General features: G+C 39.8%; 2 protein-coding genes across 14 annotated transcripts in view; one reads left to right on the top strand and one right to left on the bottom strand.

Annotated features, from left to right (window-relative positions):
- Nucleotides 1–17097, top strand: part of LOC106087000 (LIM and SH3 domain protein Lasp) — a 423009-nt gene that overhangs the window by 189204 nt on the left and 216708 nt on the right. The gene's annotated exons all lie outside the window — the stretch shown is intronic.
- Nucleotides 1657–16028, bottom strand: LOC106087005 (odorant receptor 67d-like). Its single transcript, XM_013251877.2, has 5 exons — nt 15941–16028; nt 9376–9721; nt 8768–9288; nt 2252–2441; nt 1657–2190 (listed from the first exon to the last, which is right to left on the bottom strand). Exons 2-5 carry the CDS (start codon nt 9637–9639, stop codon nt 1969–1971), a joined length of 1197 nt encoding a protein of 398 aa, XP_013107331.2. The 5' UTR covers nt 9640–9721; nt 15941–16028; the 3' UTR covers nt 1657–1968.

Raw genomic sequence — 17097 nt, 5'->3', positions numbered from 1 at the left:
AGCTTCCTTATGAACCGATTTCTCGATGTGACGTCTTGAGCCCTTACAAGCCGCATTTTTTCTCCGATTCGGCTGAAATTGAGCATGTAGTGTTGTCTTACGACTTCAAGTAATTGTGCCAAATACGGTCCGAATCGGTGTATTACCTGATACAGCTCCCATATAAACCGATCTCAAGATTTGACTTCTTGAGCCCTTACAAGCCGCAATTTTTGCCCGATTTGGCTGAAATTTTGCATGTAATGTTCTAATATGAATTTCAACAACTGTGCCAAGTACGGTGCAAATCGTCCTATAGCCTGATATAGTTTTCATATAAACCGATCTCAAAATTTGACTTCTTGAACCCTTACAAGTGGCAATTTTTGTACGATTTGGCTGAAATCGAGCATGTATTGCTTTGTTATGACTTCCAATAACTGTGCCAAGTACGGTCCGAATCAGTCTATAACCTAACAAAGCTCCCATATAAACCGAACTCCCGATTTGTCTTATTGAGCCGTAACAAGCCGCTATTTTTGGCCGATTTGGCTTCACATCCACCTGAGTAAAGTTGGAGACAAGGGGTTTCAATCTCCGATGAACCCCAAATCCACAGCCAAATTCATGCCTCGTGTCATAGTAGCTACAGTATAGTGGGCCACCATTTGGTGTTGTTGTGACGCCATTCCTGGTCCTTTGCACTTCCTGTATGGCGGTTATATCTGCCATGTACTTCTCTAATACATTCGCCAGATCGTATACTGCACCTTCTCTATGAAGAGTCTGGACATACATTCCAAGGGTAGATCCACAGTTCATGGTTCTTATGTCGTTTGCGTGGGTGGTCAATGTTAGGGGAGTCCGTTTCAATATTATTTTGTTTCTTAATCTTTATAATTTTCCGGGGGCGAGTTACAGGCCCAGCGGCTCAACCGCATGGGTTATGTGAGATCGCATATGTATTCCTCGATATGGGGAGTCCCTTGCTCCAAGATTAGACGCTCTGTTCCAGCCGCCCCTAACCTGGGAACAGGCGCTGATGTTGGTCATTGATTATTTGAATGCTCCAATGATTCGCTTTGTCATTTGGAGTATCATTGGCACTCGGTATTTGGGTAAGAGACAGAGCCACCCGAGGCCTCACTAAGACTCTCCGCTCGAAATCAATGCTAATAAGCTTTAGTTAACATTTTCTGAATACGTGTTTGTCACACACATTTTTCTAGGATGTCACGTACTAAAATTTTTGATGTTATTTTACCTACCGCAAGTATTTTTAAACTTGGGTCGAGGAGTTTTTAACTGGTAGTAGGGATAATATTTTAGGAAATTTCCATACTCACTCCAATTCCACGATTTAAATGCGACTTCCTTAATAGTAGGATATGATTTTCGTAGTTAAGAAAATGTTCATAGTGTAAGAGAAAATTTGACTTAAGCGAAAAAAAACTTAAACTAAACTTTTGGGTAAATTTGTCATTACATAATACGATACCATTTTTTTCAGTGATATTTCGGCTTTGTCCGACTTTAGCCCCAGCCCGTCTCTGTTTTAACTAGTGTTGAGATTCCAAAGTTTTTGATTGTAGAGAATAAAATTTTTAAGTGTTTCAATACCCACCACAAGCCTGAGTCGAGGTTGTTCTGCAACAGAAAACATTGTCTTGGTTTTCGTTTCTTGAATGCATGTGCTTTAATTGCTTGAGTAGACAATCATACAATAAGTAATAAACAAATTATGTGAAGTTAGTGCTACTTATTTTCACTAAAACTATGTGACCTTAAACATTGACGGCCGTATGCACAAAATTTTATGAAGCCTTTAAAAAGGTTTATTTGACAGTTCTATAAAGAAAAGGGCCTGTGAAATAAACCTATTTCAAATCTACATTAAGTTTTGTGAATATCGGTATTGATACTCGTATCAAATCTTATTGCCTAGATGAAATTGCAATCGTTTTAGTTGATTTCGTTTCTTCAAATCTTTTAAGAATTTTGTCTGGACAAATAGCTGTGAATTAACATGGCCACTGTATAAATACTTTTGGTCAATTGTACAGCTGTATTCAATGACAATGGTGCTAGGCCACCCAAAGATATACCGTTTGGTTTTTGTGATTGATTTAGCATTATGAGCAGCAACTTCTGTTCCGGCACACTAAGCTCGTACCACATGCAATCGTAAATATTGGTGGTAAGTTCTTCATTCTGAAAATAGATTAGTTTTGCATTTTAAACGCCGCAGTTTAAGATAAGATTGATACTCAACTGAAACTTCTATTAAATTACCCATACTACAAAAACCCAGCAATAAGCAGTAAGAAGCAAACAAATAAATTGGAGCCACTGTCCATCCGCCTATGAAGATGCTGACCATATTGAAAATGATAGATATATATGCAGCAGTTATTTCGATAAAAATACCCCAATACATCAAAGTTGAATTGGCTTGGGTAAATCTGGAAAAAAATATCTTATATATAAAAAGCAATTTGTGTTTGTTTGTAGGTTTGTTTGTTTGTGTGTTCCTTATAGACTCTGAAACGGCTGAACCGATTAGCTTGAAATTTTCACAGATGGTGCATAATGATCCCGTGGTGAAAATAGGGTACTACATCATCACGTCAATATGGGACTCAAATGGAAGGTATTTAGGATAAGAAAACGTATCTGATATCCAATTGTCGAACCAAGTGCTAGGGCGACCACCCCAACCCTCAAAACCTCCAAATCGGACATATTTACCGACCATGCCAATATGGGACTCAAATGAAAGGTATTTGCGAGTAGAATACGAATCTAATATCCGAATGTGGGACCACGTTTCTGGGGGTCCACCACTTCCCCAAAACACCCCCCAAACAGAACTTATTTACTGACTGATATGAGGCTCAAATGAAAGGTCTTCGGGAGTAAAGCACGAATCTGATATCAATATTCGGAAAAAGTGTCTATGGGGCCAAATAGGAAATATTTGCTGACTATTGCAATATGAGGCTCAAAAAAGAGGGTTATTAGAGCAGAACATGAATCCGATATATATTTTCAAGGCCAACTCACTTAGTGGCCGCCTATCCCCCAAAACACCCCCCAATCCGGTCATATTTGCCGACTATAGAAATATGGGGCTCAAATTAAAGGTATTTGGGAGTAGACCACGTATCTGATATCAACATTAGGGAGCAACTGTCTAGGGGACGTCCCACCACCATAACAATCCCAAATAGGACGTATTTGCTCACCAAGACAATTTGGGTCTTAAAGAGAGTGGAACTAAATATTTATAGCATTTAGGGCCAATACCCCAAACCGGACATTTTTGCCGACTTTTGCAATAAGGAGTTTATATGAGATTAGAAAACGAATATATATCCAATTTTGAGGCCAATGGCAATATGGGGTTCAAATAAATGATATATAGATATATGAGAATAGAGCACGTTGCTGATATATTTTCCGGGCTTAGTGTTTGGGGGACCACCCCAATCCACCCATAAATCGGGATATTCTGCGACCACGTCAATGTGGAGCTTAAATGAAAGGTATTGGGCGGTAGAGCAAGAATTGATACCCACTTTCGGGACCAATTTTCTGGGGTCGACCCCTTTCCCAAAATACTCCACAAACAGCAATTTTGTACCGACCATCGCACTAGGGGGCTCAAATAAAGGTATTTTGGAGTAGAATACGAATTTGATATCCAAATGTAGGACCATGTATTTAGGACATCACCCCTTCACCAAAACACCCCCAAAGGATGGACATTTTTCGACCATGCCAATATGTGGCTCAAATGAAAGGTATTTGAGATTATAAAACGAATTTGATAACCTATTTTGGTGCCATGTGTTTGGGGGACGTAAACTCCCCTAAACCAATAGTAATATGGGGTTTAAAAAAATGGTATTTGAAAGAAGAGCACGATACTGATATTTTTTCAGGGCCAAGGGTCTGGGGGACTGCCTCACCCCCGAAAACACCCCTAAATTAGATATCATGAGAATATCGGGCTGAAATAAAGTATTTTAAGAATGGAGTACACCTTACATCCAAACTTTAATTCGTTGACCATTAATTATCATATGGGTTTCAAATAAAGGCACTTATATTGTTAAACTATTTTCGAAACATGGTATTTCAGTAAAAGCTCTTTAATTGTCGAAAATAAATAATCCAACGAAACTTTTGTTCCATATAAACTAAAAGAAGGCGTAGCGGAGCGGGCCCGGGTCCGCTAGCAAAAGATAAAAAAAGATAACATTGCTACATAAAGATAAAGTTAGGATCAGCCGATCTTACGACGCAAAGTGGGATAGAATCGAAAAAAATATGCCATTTGAGAACAGATTGAGATTTGAACTTTGAAATTCGAAATGCTTAGAGCTGTGGTGTTAACGAGATCATGTGAAAAATCTCCTCTCATGTTGGTCAGCTTTTAGTGCTCTTGCTCTACAAACATTGCGAATTTTTAAAAAATTCCCAATGTTTCGTTTCTTCTTAATTTTTTCATTATTTTTCTTGATTTTATTTTTAGATCTTTTCTGTTAAATTGTTAGCATTGCTCTGCTAAGCTCGTAACAGTGTGCTGCTAATTGAATGGGTTTGTGTCTCTGCTAGTTAAAGTTAACTTAATCTTCACGGACATAATAGTCCCTCTAGCGTCTTGGCTACTGTTGCAAGAAGTGCGATCCGTCTGTACGACTTGATCTCGTCCTTTCCGGCCTTCAGTAACGTGATTACTCTGCCCATATTCCCGACAACGGGTACTATACAAGTGCTCAAAGACAGGACGAGGACAGTTGTAGGGTTCTCGGCGTCAGGAAGATCCAGATTTTTCAGCATCAATGCAGGAATTTCGTCGGGGCCCAGCGCCTTATACGTCATACGTGGCTTTGCGCCACGTATGACACTCATTACTTCGTCCACTGTGAATTGTAATGGCTGTCCATCATCGGCTTGGACACAACGGATACGACCGATGGCTCTCTCCTCGTAGACTTGTCACGCTCGGGACACTCAATAAATTAACTGTTGAACAACCTGACAATCTCTTCGGGTCAGTCACAGTGACTGAGGTCATATCATATTTTCTTTCGGGGATCAAGAGTAACTTGCAATTAGACCACAATTTGCATAAATCGTTACCCAAGGTACATTGTTCAAGTGTTCCAGCCACTTATTCCGCTTATGTTCGTTGATCAACATGTTTATTTCCAGATTCAGCCCTCTGATTCAAGGGTTAGTTGAGCCCGTGCTACGAATTTCATCACGCTCGTCTGCGAGTACCACTGCCTGCGCCGGCAAATTGTGCCGCACCTGGGGCATTCGACCGGCTGGTATAAAGCTTGCGGCTGCTTCGTTAACCTATTCACGAAGAATGGGTAGAAAAATACCAAACAGTAGATCTATCTTGAAAAAGTTCTAGTTTTGAGTTAGAAAGGAGGTATCCTAATGAAACACAAAAAAAAAAACAAGTAAAAGCGTGCCGGGCGAAATCTTCCGAATCCACTACCATGGATTTTGCTAAAAATGTATGCAAACTAAATTTAATTGAAGGGATAATTTTATTCTACATACCAAACTTCTGTCAAATCTGCAAAATTTAAAGCTTGCAGATATTAATCTGTTCCATGCCACTATAGACATACACCTAAGCCAGTAATCGGCTTGTTGTGCGCTCTAAAAACTAAAAAGTAACCTCGAAAACGAAAATTTTAAGTTGGGAATTCCGTGCTACTTAAAACATATTTAATTGTTTTCCATACCCCTCCCCTAAGATGGTTCATGTCTGGTATCGTGTCCTCAGCTAAATACCGGTGTATAGCATAGCATAGGAAATGCTCCAACGTCTCATCATCTTCCTCACATGCCCTACAGATGCTATCACTTGCCGAACCGATTTTGCATAAGTGAGCTCGTAGTCCTATGTGTCCCGTTATGACACCAAACGCTATACTGAACTCCTCCTTTCTTCCTCTCAGTGATAGCCTCGTCCTCTCATGATCCGAATCATCCCATAGGATTTTCGTTCTCCTACCGACGGTTTCGTTTGTCGCCCACGCCCTTGTCGCCACGGACTGCGTCGACCCGAAAGGCTTTGGGTTAACCAAGTTTATGGACGGCAGTTCTCTGGCCTTCACTGCGAAATTGTCTGCCCTTTCATTTCCCCTTACTCCGTTATGGCCCTGCACACAAACGATGCGGATTGTGCCATACCCAGAGAAGGCGTTAATTTCCTTCTTACACTCCAAGACTATTTGTGACCTTACCGTCCTGTTTGTTATTGCCCTTATGGTAATTTTACTGTAATTTTACACTCACGCGTTCCGTGATCGCCCGGATTTCTGCCTGCAGGATCGTATTATGTCAGGCAGTCTAAAACAGATCTTAGTCCTTGAATTCTCAATGTAAACCCCAGGCCCACTCTGTCCCCTAGCTCCGATCCATTCGTGTAATATGATCTTCCAGACGGCAATACTAGGGTTCCGTCAGTCCAAGACTGTGGCACGGGCAACAGTGCCTCGCACTCGACTTTAAGTGTCGTTTCAGGTATCCGATCGGCAACTTCTTCCCTATCTACGATGGTATGAGCTGCTCCCATCCTCAATCCATTCTCCCATTGCCTTAAGTCTCTTAGCCGCAGTGGCTGCCTCACATTTAATCTGCATGTCAATGGGTCAAAGCTTCTAGGAACCCAACAAGGTTAATCGAGAGACCGGTTTATATAGCTTATAGACCGATTCGGACTGTACTTGTCACAGTTGTTGGAGACCGTAACAGAACACCGCATGCAAAATTTCAGCCAAATAGGTCAAAAATTGCGGCTTGTAAGGACTAAAGAAGTCAAACCGGGAGATCGGTTTATATGAGAGCTATATCGGGTTATATACCGATTTGAACCGTACATGGCACAGTTGTTGAAAGTCATGACAAAACACTACATGCAAAATTTCTGCCAAATTCGTCAAAAATTGCGGCTTGTAAGGGTTCAAGAAGTCAAATCGGGAGATCGGTTTATATGGGAGCTATTTGGACCAAATACGGTCCAAATCAGTTTTAAAAGATATAGCTCCCATAGAAGCCGAACTCCCAATTTGACTTCTTGAACCCTTGCAAGCCGCAACTTTTGTCCGCTATGGCTGAAATTTTGCATGCGATGTTATGTAACGACTGTGGCAACAACAACTGTGGCAAATACGGTCCAAATCAGTCTATAAAATGATATAGGTCCCATGTAGTGCGGTCTCTCGATCATCCTTGTTCTGTTCCTAAAAGCTTTAATTTTTGCTGATTTGACGGAAGTTTAGTATGTAGAGTAATGTTATGCTCTTCAACTAAATTTATTTTGTATAAATTTTTAGCAGAATTTATGGTGGGTACTTTCTAAGATTCCGCCCGGTCGAACTTAGCACGCTTTTACTTGTTTTTATTAAATTTTAAATTTTACAAAAACTCGATTATATATATATATATATTTTATATGCCGTTTTTGGTTCATAGTAGGCAAACAAATTTTTTTGTTTTGTGTTTTTTTTTTCTATCATTTGCAAAAAGATTATGGATTTTAATAAATATCTCAATTTTTAAATTGTGGTAAGTAATAACATAACTCTGCTTACCCCTCAGTGGAACTCTGTTAATACATCTGTGTTTTTCTCTCCCTCTCTATCTCGTGCTCTGTTAAAAAAGTGAGTTGTGTCTCTGTTCGTTATATTCGGAATCTATTTTCACCCTACAAAATTTTTTTTTAAAATTTTGAAAGAGTGTTTGTCGCTGCGATGAATAAAACAATCTTCTGGAATATTCTCACGCAATTGTTCTTCCGTATGAGTCGCGAAACACTCTTCTACGATATCATTGGACAATCCATTGCGTGTGCAGAAGTTTTGGCAACTCTTCGCGAAGATTCTCTTACAACCAAATGCGTCATAATCGTCTGTATGACTCACTCTTTTAGGTTATTATTAGACAAACCATTGCATGTGCGGAAGTTTAACAACCCTACGCGACGATTCTCTTGCAATCCACCGCGTTATAATCTTCCTTATGACTCTTGAAACAGTCTTCTACGATATCATTGGACAATCCATTGCGTGTGTGGAAGTATTAGCAACTCTTCGCGACAATTATAACGCAACCCATTGCGTTATACTCGTCCAGAAGATTTGTTTATTAATCACCTTTTACTTTTCGCGATTGTTTTAATTTCCTGATGCGTTTAAAACTTGTATTGAAATATGTTATTCGATGTTATTAGAATTCTTACTCGGCTTATATGACAATTGGTACTTATATGACGACGAGTGCAAATATTTTTTTAAAGTTTTTTTCGCAGTTGTTACGTTTTTGATGAACAACTAATCTTGGTTTGCGTTTTTAGATCTTCTAAACAATTTACACGCAATCCTTTTAGAGCAATATTGAATAAACATTCGAAAACATATATGTTTCTCGTCCAGGGGAGTAATGCGCAACTCTACTAGAAGAGTATTTTATTAATTTTCCAAAACACTCATTTGTTATTCGCCCACGTGATTCTTGCGCGATTTTAAGATATTCCAGGACTCGTCTGACTTACTTCTAAGCAACTCATATGGAAGATTCGCGGAACACTCTTCCTGAAGATTCGTCTTGATGACACTATTCCTCACAACTGGGAAATCGTCTACGACTCTTTGACGAGCTCATCCGCGATCGTAACCTTCTTCTAGAAGATTCGCCGTAGATTGTTTGGCGATCAAAAACGTTTGCAGGGCACGCACAGTTAATTTACATACATACTTACTTCAAGTATCTTTGATGCCATTCAAGAATATCCTTCACCATATGCTCTGTATTCCTTTGCTCTCTCGGCGTTTCTCTTATAACCTCGTCCAAGTCATCAAATTTGCACTTGATTATTCTACTCATTAAACGTGTGTGCACCAACATCATAATGGCCGAGGTATCGGCGGCAAAATTTCCAAATCCAGTTACAGTTGTAGCGATCCCAGTGCAGATCTGATGTATCATAAAACCCCAGTCGGTAGCGGGATCCACTAATGGTATTATGACGTCAAATATAGGGAGCCTTTCTTTTCGATAGAGCTGGTAGTAGAGTGGCACAGCGATTTCAGCAACGGTTAGTACGGCGTAAAGTTTGAACATGAAGATAGTTATGCGTATTAATAAATTCAGAGATTCATTCAAACACTTAACATAATGTCTGCCCTCATTTTCGTAGGTTCTGTACATAAAATCAATTTCGGCGCATACGTAACGTATCGTCTTTTGATAGTAGACAGAAGTAACCAGTTTTGCGTAGCTCTGATTGTTGAAACGAAAAAAAAAAAAATTTTTTCAAAGAAGCTTTTATAAAAATTCTATTTGGAGGCATGCTGCCTGCTCACCTACCTGAATACCAGTATTCATTATGCACACATTCTGCAATGCAAAGGCAAATTTCCCCTTTGAGATACTGTCCCACAGCGTGTAAGCGTTAAGGGCAATTATTAATTGTACCATATTGAAGATTGCAAATGTAATTCGGCCAAAACGGAAATCCTCTGCGAATACATTGATGCCACAAGTTCTTGCAAACAACTTCAGAATGTCAAAAATCTTATGAAACCGTAGCAATGGTGATGTGATATTGACATGGTTTTTATTTCTAGCCATATTTTGTTAGCGGGCAACTCCTGGAAAGTCCAAATATTTTCAGTTTGTCTTCCGCTGTATTATTCCCAAGCAACTGCTATTCCTATTCAAAAAGAAAAAATTAAGTAAGAAGGTGGATCGCATTTGTCGAGTTCTTTTGCGCGGTATCTCTTTTTAGGCAAACAAAGAATAATTGATAAGAATTGTTATGCTATTGGAGATATATCCGATTCGGACCATAAGCGAATGTTGAATGTTGAACACCATAGTTGAAGAAATATTAATCAATATATTTCAGTCCATTCGGCTAAGAATTGCGCCTTGGAGGGACTCAAGAAGCATGATCGGTAGATCGGTTTAAATGGGAGTTGCATGAGGCTAAATATAGATTAAGACCATATTGGACATGTATGCTGAAAGTCATGGGAGAAGCCGTTGTACAAAATTTCAGCAAAATCGGAAGAGAATTGTACCCTTTATTGGCTCAAGTGTTCGAGATCCAATATCGGTTTATATTAGGTTATAAACCGATTTGAACCATACTAAGCACAGTTGTTGGAAGTCATAACAAAAGACTTCATGCAAAATTTCAGCCAAATCGGATGAAAATTGCGCCCTCTATAGGCCGAAGAAGTCAAGATCCAAGATTGGTTTATATGGCAGCTATTTCAGGTTATAAATCAATTTCGACCATACTTAGCACAGAAATTAAAATTGTAGCCGTTGAGTGAAGTGGACGTGTTTTTATTTCGCTTCTCAAAGAAAAAAATAAATATATATTCGTATTTCGGAATAGGTTCTACCTATTACGAAATAATTTTAAAGCCTTTTGGAGTAGGCTAGAAAGACTAAACATCTGCGGTGGTGGCGTCAGATGGCAGCATGTTGTCCTCCTCTCCTATAGGTGTGGGTGCCTTGGCACCTGTAGTCGAGAGTAAGGCTTCAAGCGCACAACTATTCATCAGACTAATAAATGAGGAAGAGACGAATAAACCAGAGAGATGCACATGTGGAGTTTCTGACTCGGATTCAGACAGCGACTGTACCAATGCAACAGTCATCGCAGCCGAATCTAGAGATGAGGGCGTCGGGATGACAGCAGAAGTGAGCGATGGCTTTGCTAAGCTCGCAAGCAGACCGAGAAAGCGATCCGGTGCACGACGAAGGAGACAGAGGAGTATGTACCGTCAGCGTAATCGGGCGAAAGTGCAGGATGCTGGAAGGGATAGAACTGACATTCCAAGGACTTCTACGGAAGCTGGAAAAAAATCTGATCTCCCGAAGAGCATAACACTGCTAAAATATTGAAGATGAAAAAGAGCTCCCCGCTTTCAAGTACTCTGGGAAAACCAAGCCAGCCAGCCCGCAATGAAGACTCCAGACAGTGTCCTGCGGAGGAAGATAAAGTTGGAACAGGAACATAGAAAGCGCGCACGGCCCCTGAGTCTTCATGGAGGACTGCGACTTTCAAAAGGAGGCCGCCCTCTTACGCTAGAGTGGCAAGGAAGCACAACAGAGATGAGCAGACTTATGGAGTCATCAATATCGGCTGTGCATCCGGTAGGACTCCACCAGATCATCGGTCCCAAGTGGAGGATCTGGTTAACGATCGGATTTTTGAACTTGTGTGGAACTTTGTAGAGGGTCCACCCATACAAATGATGAGCTGCGAGTTTAGAGGAGCCATTTTTACGCTGCGTTTTGCATCGGCGTAATGTATTGATACCGTCAAACAGCTCGTAAGAGGTATTCACGCTCCCTGGGAGGGCGCAAAGCTCGACCTTGTGGATATCCCCCAGCTCACAAAGGCTACGGTCTTCAACAAAGGATGAGGCAGTAAATTTGCGACGGAACGCATGTTGGGATTCTTGGACAAGCAAAACCAAGGTTTGGTCGCAGAGAAGCTGGAGGTCTTCCACAGGGAGAAGAAGGAGGAGGGAACTCTCTTTGTGGTTGGCATTGATCAAGTCTCCGTGATTGGGAAGACTAGGATAGGCAGAAATTTTCTTTCTGCAACACCAGGTCGTGCAGTGGCAGGTGACTCAACACCTCCCAACAAACAGGGGGCCGACAACGAGACAATCACGGCATCTCTCAATATTGGAAAGACTAGGAGAAGCAATGATCATAATACTAAAATATTAGGCAGTGCAGTGGGAAGAGACCCAACACAGCCTAACAAACAGGAATCCGATCACGGACCCATCACCGACTTAAAGATTCCGAATATTGGGATAGGTAAAGATCCTAATATTTAAACATTAGGCAGCGCAGCTACAAGAGACTCAATGCAACCTAACGAACAGGGAGCCAATGATGGTACCATCACCTACTCCCAAGAAGCCCATTTGCATAAGATTTGGAAGACTAAGATAGGCAAAGATCCTAGTATTGAAACACCAGGTAGAACAGGGAATGGAAACCCAGTAAAGCTTAACGAAGAGGGACAGACGACGGAAGAATAGACTAGGCAATGAGCCTAAAACGATGACATCAGGCAGTGCAGTGACAGGAAAGTCAATGCAGTCTAAAGAACAGGGAGCAGACGATGAGATCATCACCTACTGCCAAGATGACCATTTACTGGAGAATCAACGATTGAGGTAATCCAGATAAACCTCCACCGGAGCGAGACTGGAGACAATCAGTAAAGGCAAGATTCATATTGCCTTAATTCAGAAGCCATGGGCGACGCGGAACAAAGTCTCTGGACTAAACCATATCAACTACCAATTATTCTATGCTATCACTGGTACTCAGCTTAGGACCTGAGATATTTGTCATAGAAATTTGAATTATATATTTTCCCCAGAGTTTTCAACGTCGGATGCAACAGTGGTGAGACAGGGAGACGGTGGAGCATACCTGTCATCACTTTATCTGCCTTTCGACTCTCCGACACCGCCACCAACGTCGAAGCTGCAACGGCTGGTGAGGAAAGCAAAATAGACACGAAACGAGATGCTAATAGGGTGCGATGCGAACTCTCACCACATTTCGTGGGGTAGCACCAACACTAATAAGCGGGGCCCAGCCCTGGCAGAGTTCTTGAATACTAACGACTTAATAACACTTAATATTGGTAACACCGCAACCTTTGTAAATAGGATTAGGTAGGAGGTATTAGATGTGACGATATGTTCCGAAAATCTGGTCGATGAGGTTCCGGATTGGAGGGTCTCCATGGAACACTCTTTCTCTGACCATCGCTACATTAGGTTTAGAATAGCACGGCCAACGCCGAATCCGATAAGCTTCCGGAATAAGTTGAAGACCAACTGGACAAAATTCGGAAGAATATGATGGTCAGAATATGATGATCAACGGCATCAAATGGTTTACTGTGGTCCAAAAGAAGTAAGAACAACACCATTTTGTCATCCATGTTTTGGCGAAGGTTTTCACTAACATCTAACAGAGCGGTGCAGCAGCTTCTTTTCTTCCTGTATCCAGATTGTCAGTCAGATAGTAAGTCATTGATCAGGCATAATGCGTTCTAAAGCTTTAGACAAGAAAGGTAGTATAGCTATGGGGCGGTACTCTCTGTTTGCTTTAGGAATAGGTAAAATCTTTGCGATTTTCCATTTAGAAGGAAAAATCGATTTAGTCAATATAAAGTTGAAAATGTAAGTTATATAGGGTATTAAGCCAGGTAGTAATAGCCTCAGAAAGCGTGGATCAATTTCATCTAATCCCAGAGCATTGGACTTAATTTTGTGAATGCCTTCGAAAACCTCATTCCCATCTACACAGCGGAAAGTAAATGGATTCTCAATGGGTGGAGTGCATAGGTGTTCATATATGTCCGAAATTGGTTCCACAGGTTCAATATTAACGAAACGTTCGTTAAGCTCATGCTCAAGTCAACATGCGAATTGTTTAGATGTTGAGTTCTATCTCCGAGTCCAGTGTTACGAGTTTCCCTCCATTTGCATTTGGTGTCTACAGCAGTTTGAAATTTATTTTGAAAATAGGTCGCTTTTGATGAGTTGATTTGTTTTGAAGCAGTCTTCCTGGCAGAATTGAATTGCCTATGTAAGAAGAGAGTTTTAAAACGTTTCCAACGTCTATATGCAGCATTTCATTTATCAATTAGGGTTTTTATGGTTTCATTGAACCAAGGAGGTTGGCAGTATTTTATTTTTATTGATCTTATAGAAATACAACAGTTGTATATTGATTTTATGCCATTTTGAAGAAAATCTAATTGTTCATCAACCGTCGGTAGTTGATAAATAAAGTCCCAATGTATTCCAGAAAAGTGTCGATTTAGTGCAATAAAATCAATATTTTTAAAATCGCGATAGGTTTAAGCTTGATTTAATTTTCTAACATTGTAAAAAAACTAAATCGTGTTTAGAAAATCCAAAAGCAGATAATTGATCATATAACAATACCTTAGACTTTTGACTCGCGAAAAACAGATCGAGAAGACTTGAAGATGTGCTTGTGAACTGTGTAGGAACAGTTGTATTAGTCAAAAAGAGTCCAAGTGATTCCATGGAATTTGTAAGAGCATTGTCAACCAGGATATTACTATTGAAGTCACCAGTAATGACAATATCATTGTAGTAGTTCCAAGAAACAGGTTTTATGTTCTCTAACATATCAGTATATTCAACATTATTTCGTGGACGATAAACACAACCTAATAAAACTTTAGTGTTATTTAGTGGTGATAGTATATGCTCTATTTTGCTTTCAGGTAGCGATTTAAGTATTGGCATACAGTTTAAATGACTCTTTATTTAGATGGCATCAAATCCACCGTTTGAATGCCGAAATGCTCGTAGAATTGTAACCAGGAATTGTGTAAATGGAGTCATTCGTTTTAGGATGGAACCAGGTCTCAGATACACATATGATGTCAATTGTTGTATTAACGAAAGTATAAGAAAGTTTATCCATTTTGTTGTTTAAGCTCTGCGCATTCTTAAATTTTGAGCCAACATTTTTTCTGTTTGTATTGTATTTCAGTTACCGAAGTTTTTGTTAGATCTTCATCAATTTGGTTTGTTTTGTTATTAAATTCACCTTTTTATGCTCCAGTCCACAACTGTAAAGCAGGGTATTATAACGCTGTGCATTTGTCTGCAATGCTGAGAAGGAGACGTGCTAGACCCATTGTTAAGTATACCGCTCGGCCTAGAAATACTTCCGTCTGTCTGTCCATATATTCTTGTAATCAAGGCACAGGTCGCATTTGTTGTTCATTTACCATTAAATTTTGCAAATGCAATTTCTTTGGCTTAAGGTCGAATATTTTTTGATTCTGTAAAAAATCGATACAGTTTTATATGTAGCTCCCATATATATTTTTCATCCAATATTGTCGATTATGGCTGTAGCAGCCACAATTTTAGTCCGATCTTTGCAGAATTTTGCGTGTGGTGGTTGAGTTGATGTTTCGGCTTGCCCGCAAGTTTTTTAACAAATTGGTCCAGTTTAACATATAGCTCTCATATACATAGAATATTTCATTCGATATAACCTATTATGTCTGTAGCAGCCACAATTCAAGTGCGATCTTTACAAAATTTTGCGTGTGGTGTTTGATTTGATGTTTCGGCTTGCCCGCAAATTTTCATAAAAACCGGTCCAGTTTAAGCTATAACTCTCATATATATCTTTCATCCGATATTGCCTTTTAAGACTGTAGCAGCCACAATTCAAGTGCGATCTTTACAAAATTTTGCGTGAGGTGTTCGATATGACGTTTTAACATGTCCGCAAATTTTCATAAAAATCGGCCCAGTTTAAGATAAAGCTCTCATCTATACATCTTTCATTTGATATGGCCTATTATATATGTAGCAGCCACTGTTTTGGTCCCATCTTTACAAAATTTTGCCGAAGCGTTTGATTTAACGTCTTTACTTTTCCAAAAAGTCTCGTCTATATCGGTCCATATTTATATATAGCTTCCCCATATATATCTTTCATCCGATATGCCTTCTATGGTTGTAGCAGACACAATTTTAGTCCGATCTTTACAAAATTTTGCACGAGGTGTTTGATTAGGCGTTCGTTCATTCCAATAAAATTGGTTCAGGTTTGGATATAGCTTTCATCTGATATGCACTTTTATGGTAACAGTAGCCATATTTTGTTGGGGTTGTTATAAAATTTTACTGCTCTCGCATTTGCTTAATAGATGGTATAGGGTATTATATAATCGGCTCGTCCCGACTTTTTGCTTTCCTTACTGGTTTTAAACACTTGAACTTTCTTAATTTCCTACAGTTACTACTACAAACAAGTATTTTATATAAACAATTGTTTTATAATAAAATTAAAAAAAAAATTTGTTAAGTTTCATTACCTCAAATATTCTCTTAAATGAAAATCAGCTCAACTAACTGAATTGATTTTTTTTTAACTTTTTAAAAGCACTACCGAACTGAAGAATGATGGTATACGGAATGAATAGTTCATTTGTCAGCAGTCTCTCATAACAATAATTTCTATTGCAGACGACGTAAATAATTTTTAACATTGCACAATGGGTCCTATTAAGGCATTAAGTAATGCTGGTTATTAACAAAAGTGTTAACTTATTTTCAACTTTCCAACCATTGCCTGTGGGTGAGATTAAGTCCGCCTAAGACGCTGAATGCCTGGCTTCAAATCTTGGCGAGAATGTTAGCAAAAATGTTCAGCGGTGGTTATCCCTCCTAATGCTGGCGAAATTTGTACGGTACTATGCTATGTAACCGAAGAGGTGTCGCACAGCGGCAGGTTCCTTACCATTGAGCTTAAACTAGAATCGGACAGCACAACTGATATGTGAGAAGCTTTTCGCCGTTCCTTAATGGAATGTTCATGGACAAAATTTGCAATTTGCAAGTATAAGTGACAGTCTGAAATAAGACAAACTTAGACATTTTAGTCAACCGTAGCGCAGAGGTTAGCATGTCCGCCTATGACGCTGAACGCTTTGGTTCGAATCCTGGCGAGACCATCAGAAAAAGTTTTCCGCGGTGGTTTTCCCCTCATAATGCTGGCAACATTTGTGAGGTACCATGCCATGTAAAACTTCTCTCAAAAGCGGTGTCGCACTGCGGCACGCCGTTCGGACTCGGCTATAAAAAGGAGGCCCCTTATCATTGAGCTTAAACTTGAATCGGACTGCACTCATTGATATGTGAGAAGTTTGCCCCTGTTCCTTAGTGGAATGTTCATGGGCAAAATTTGTTTTAGACATTTTAGGCCATTATGATAGTACGGGATTAAAAAAATTATGATGGATTCTACATTTCTACCATTCCTGACATTGAACCAGCCAGTTAATTTGCAAATGTTCGCATTCGTTACTTCAGAAAAGTGTTCAAGGGAATAATACTTTAAGTCCACTTAAGTCAATGCAGGACAAAGACACAGCAAATAGGTTAGGTTAGGTTTCACTGGCAGACTCTCAGACCCAATAACTGGTCTAGCCAGCTTTTGGGTTAGCCTGTGCAGTGAATCTCCGAGCACAAT

Source organism: Stomoxys calcitrans, chromosome 1, assembly GCF_963082655.1.
Source record: "Stomoxys calcitrans chromosome 1, idStoCalc2.1, whole genome shotgun sequence".
In the NCBI taxonomy this organism is placed as follows: Eukaryota; Metazoa; Arthropoda; class Insecta; order Diptera; family Muscidae; genus Stomoxys; species Stomoxys calcitrans.
This window is presented reverse-complemented; position numbering and strand designations above follow the sequence as displayed.

Excerpts from the sequence above, each read along its gene's own strand:
- LOC106087005 (XM_013251877.2), bottom strand. The coding sequence starts at position 9,639 with ATGGCTAGAAATAAAAACCATGTCAATATCACATCACCATTGCTACGG. Across the intron at positions 2,442-8,767 it reads TGGCATCAAAGATACTTGAA|ATTTACCCAAGCCAATTCAA; the intron begins GTAAGTATGTAT and ends ATTTTTTTCCAG. Across the intron at positions 2,191-2,251 it reads GTAATTTAATAGAAGTTTCA|AATGAAGAACTTACCACCAA; the intron begins GTTGAGTATCAA and ends ATCTATTTTCAG.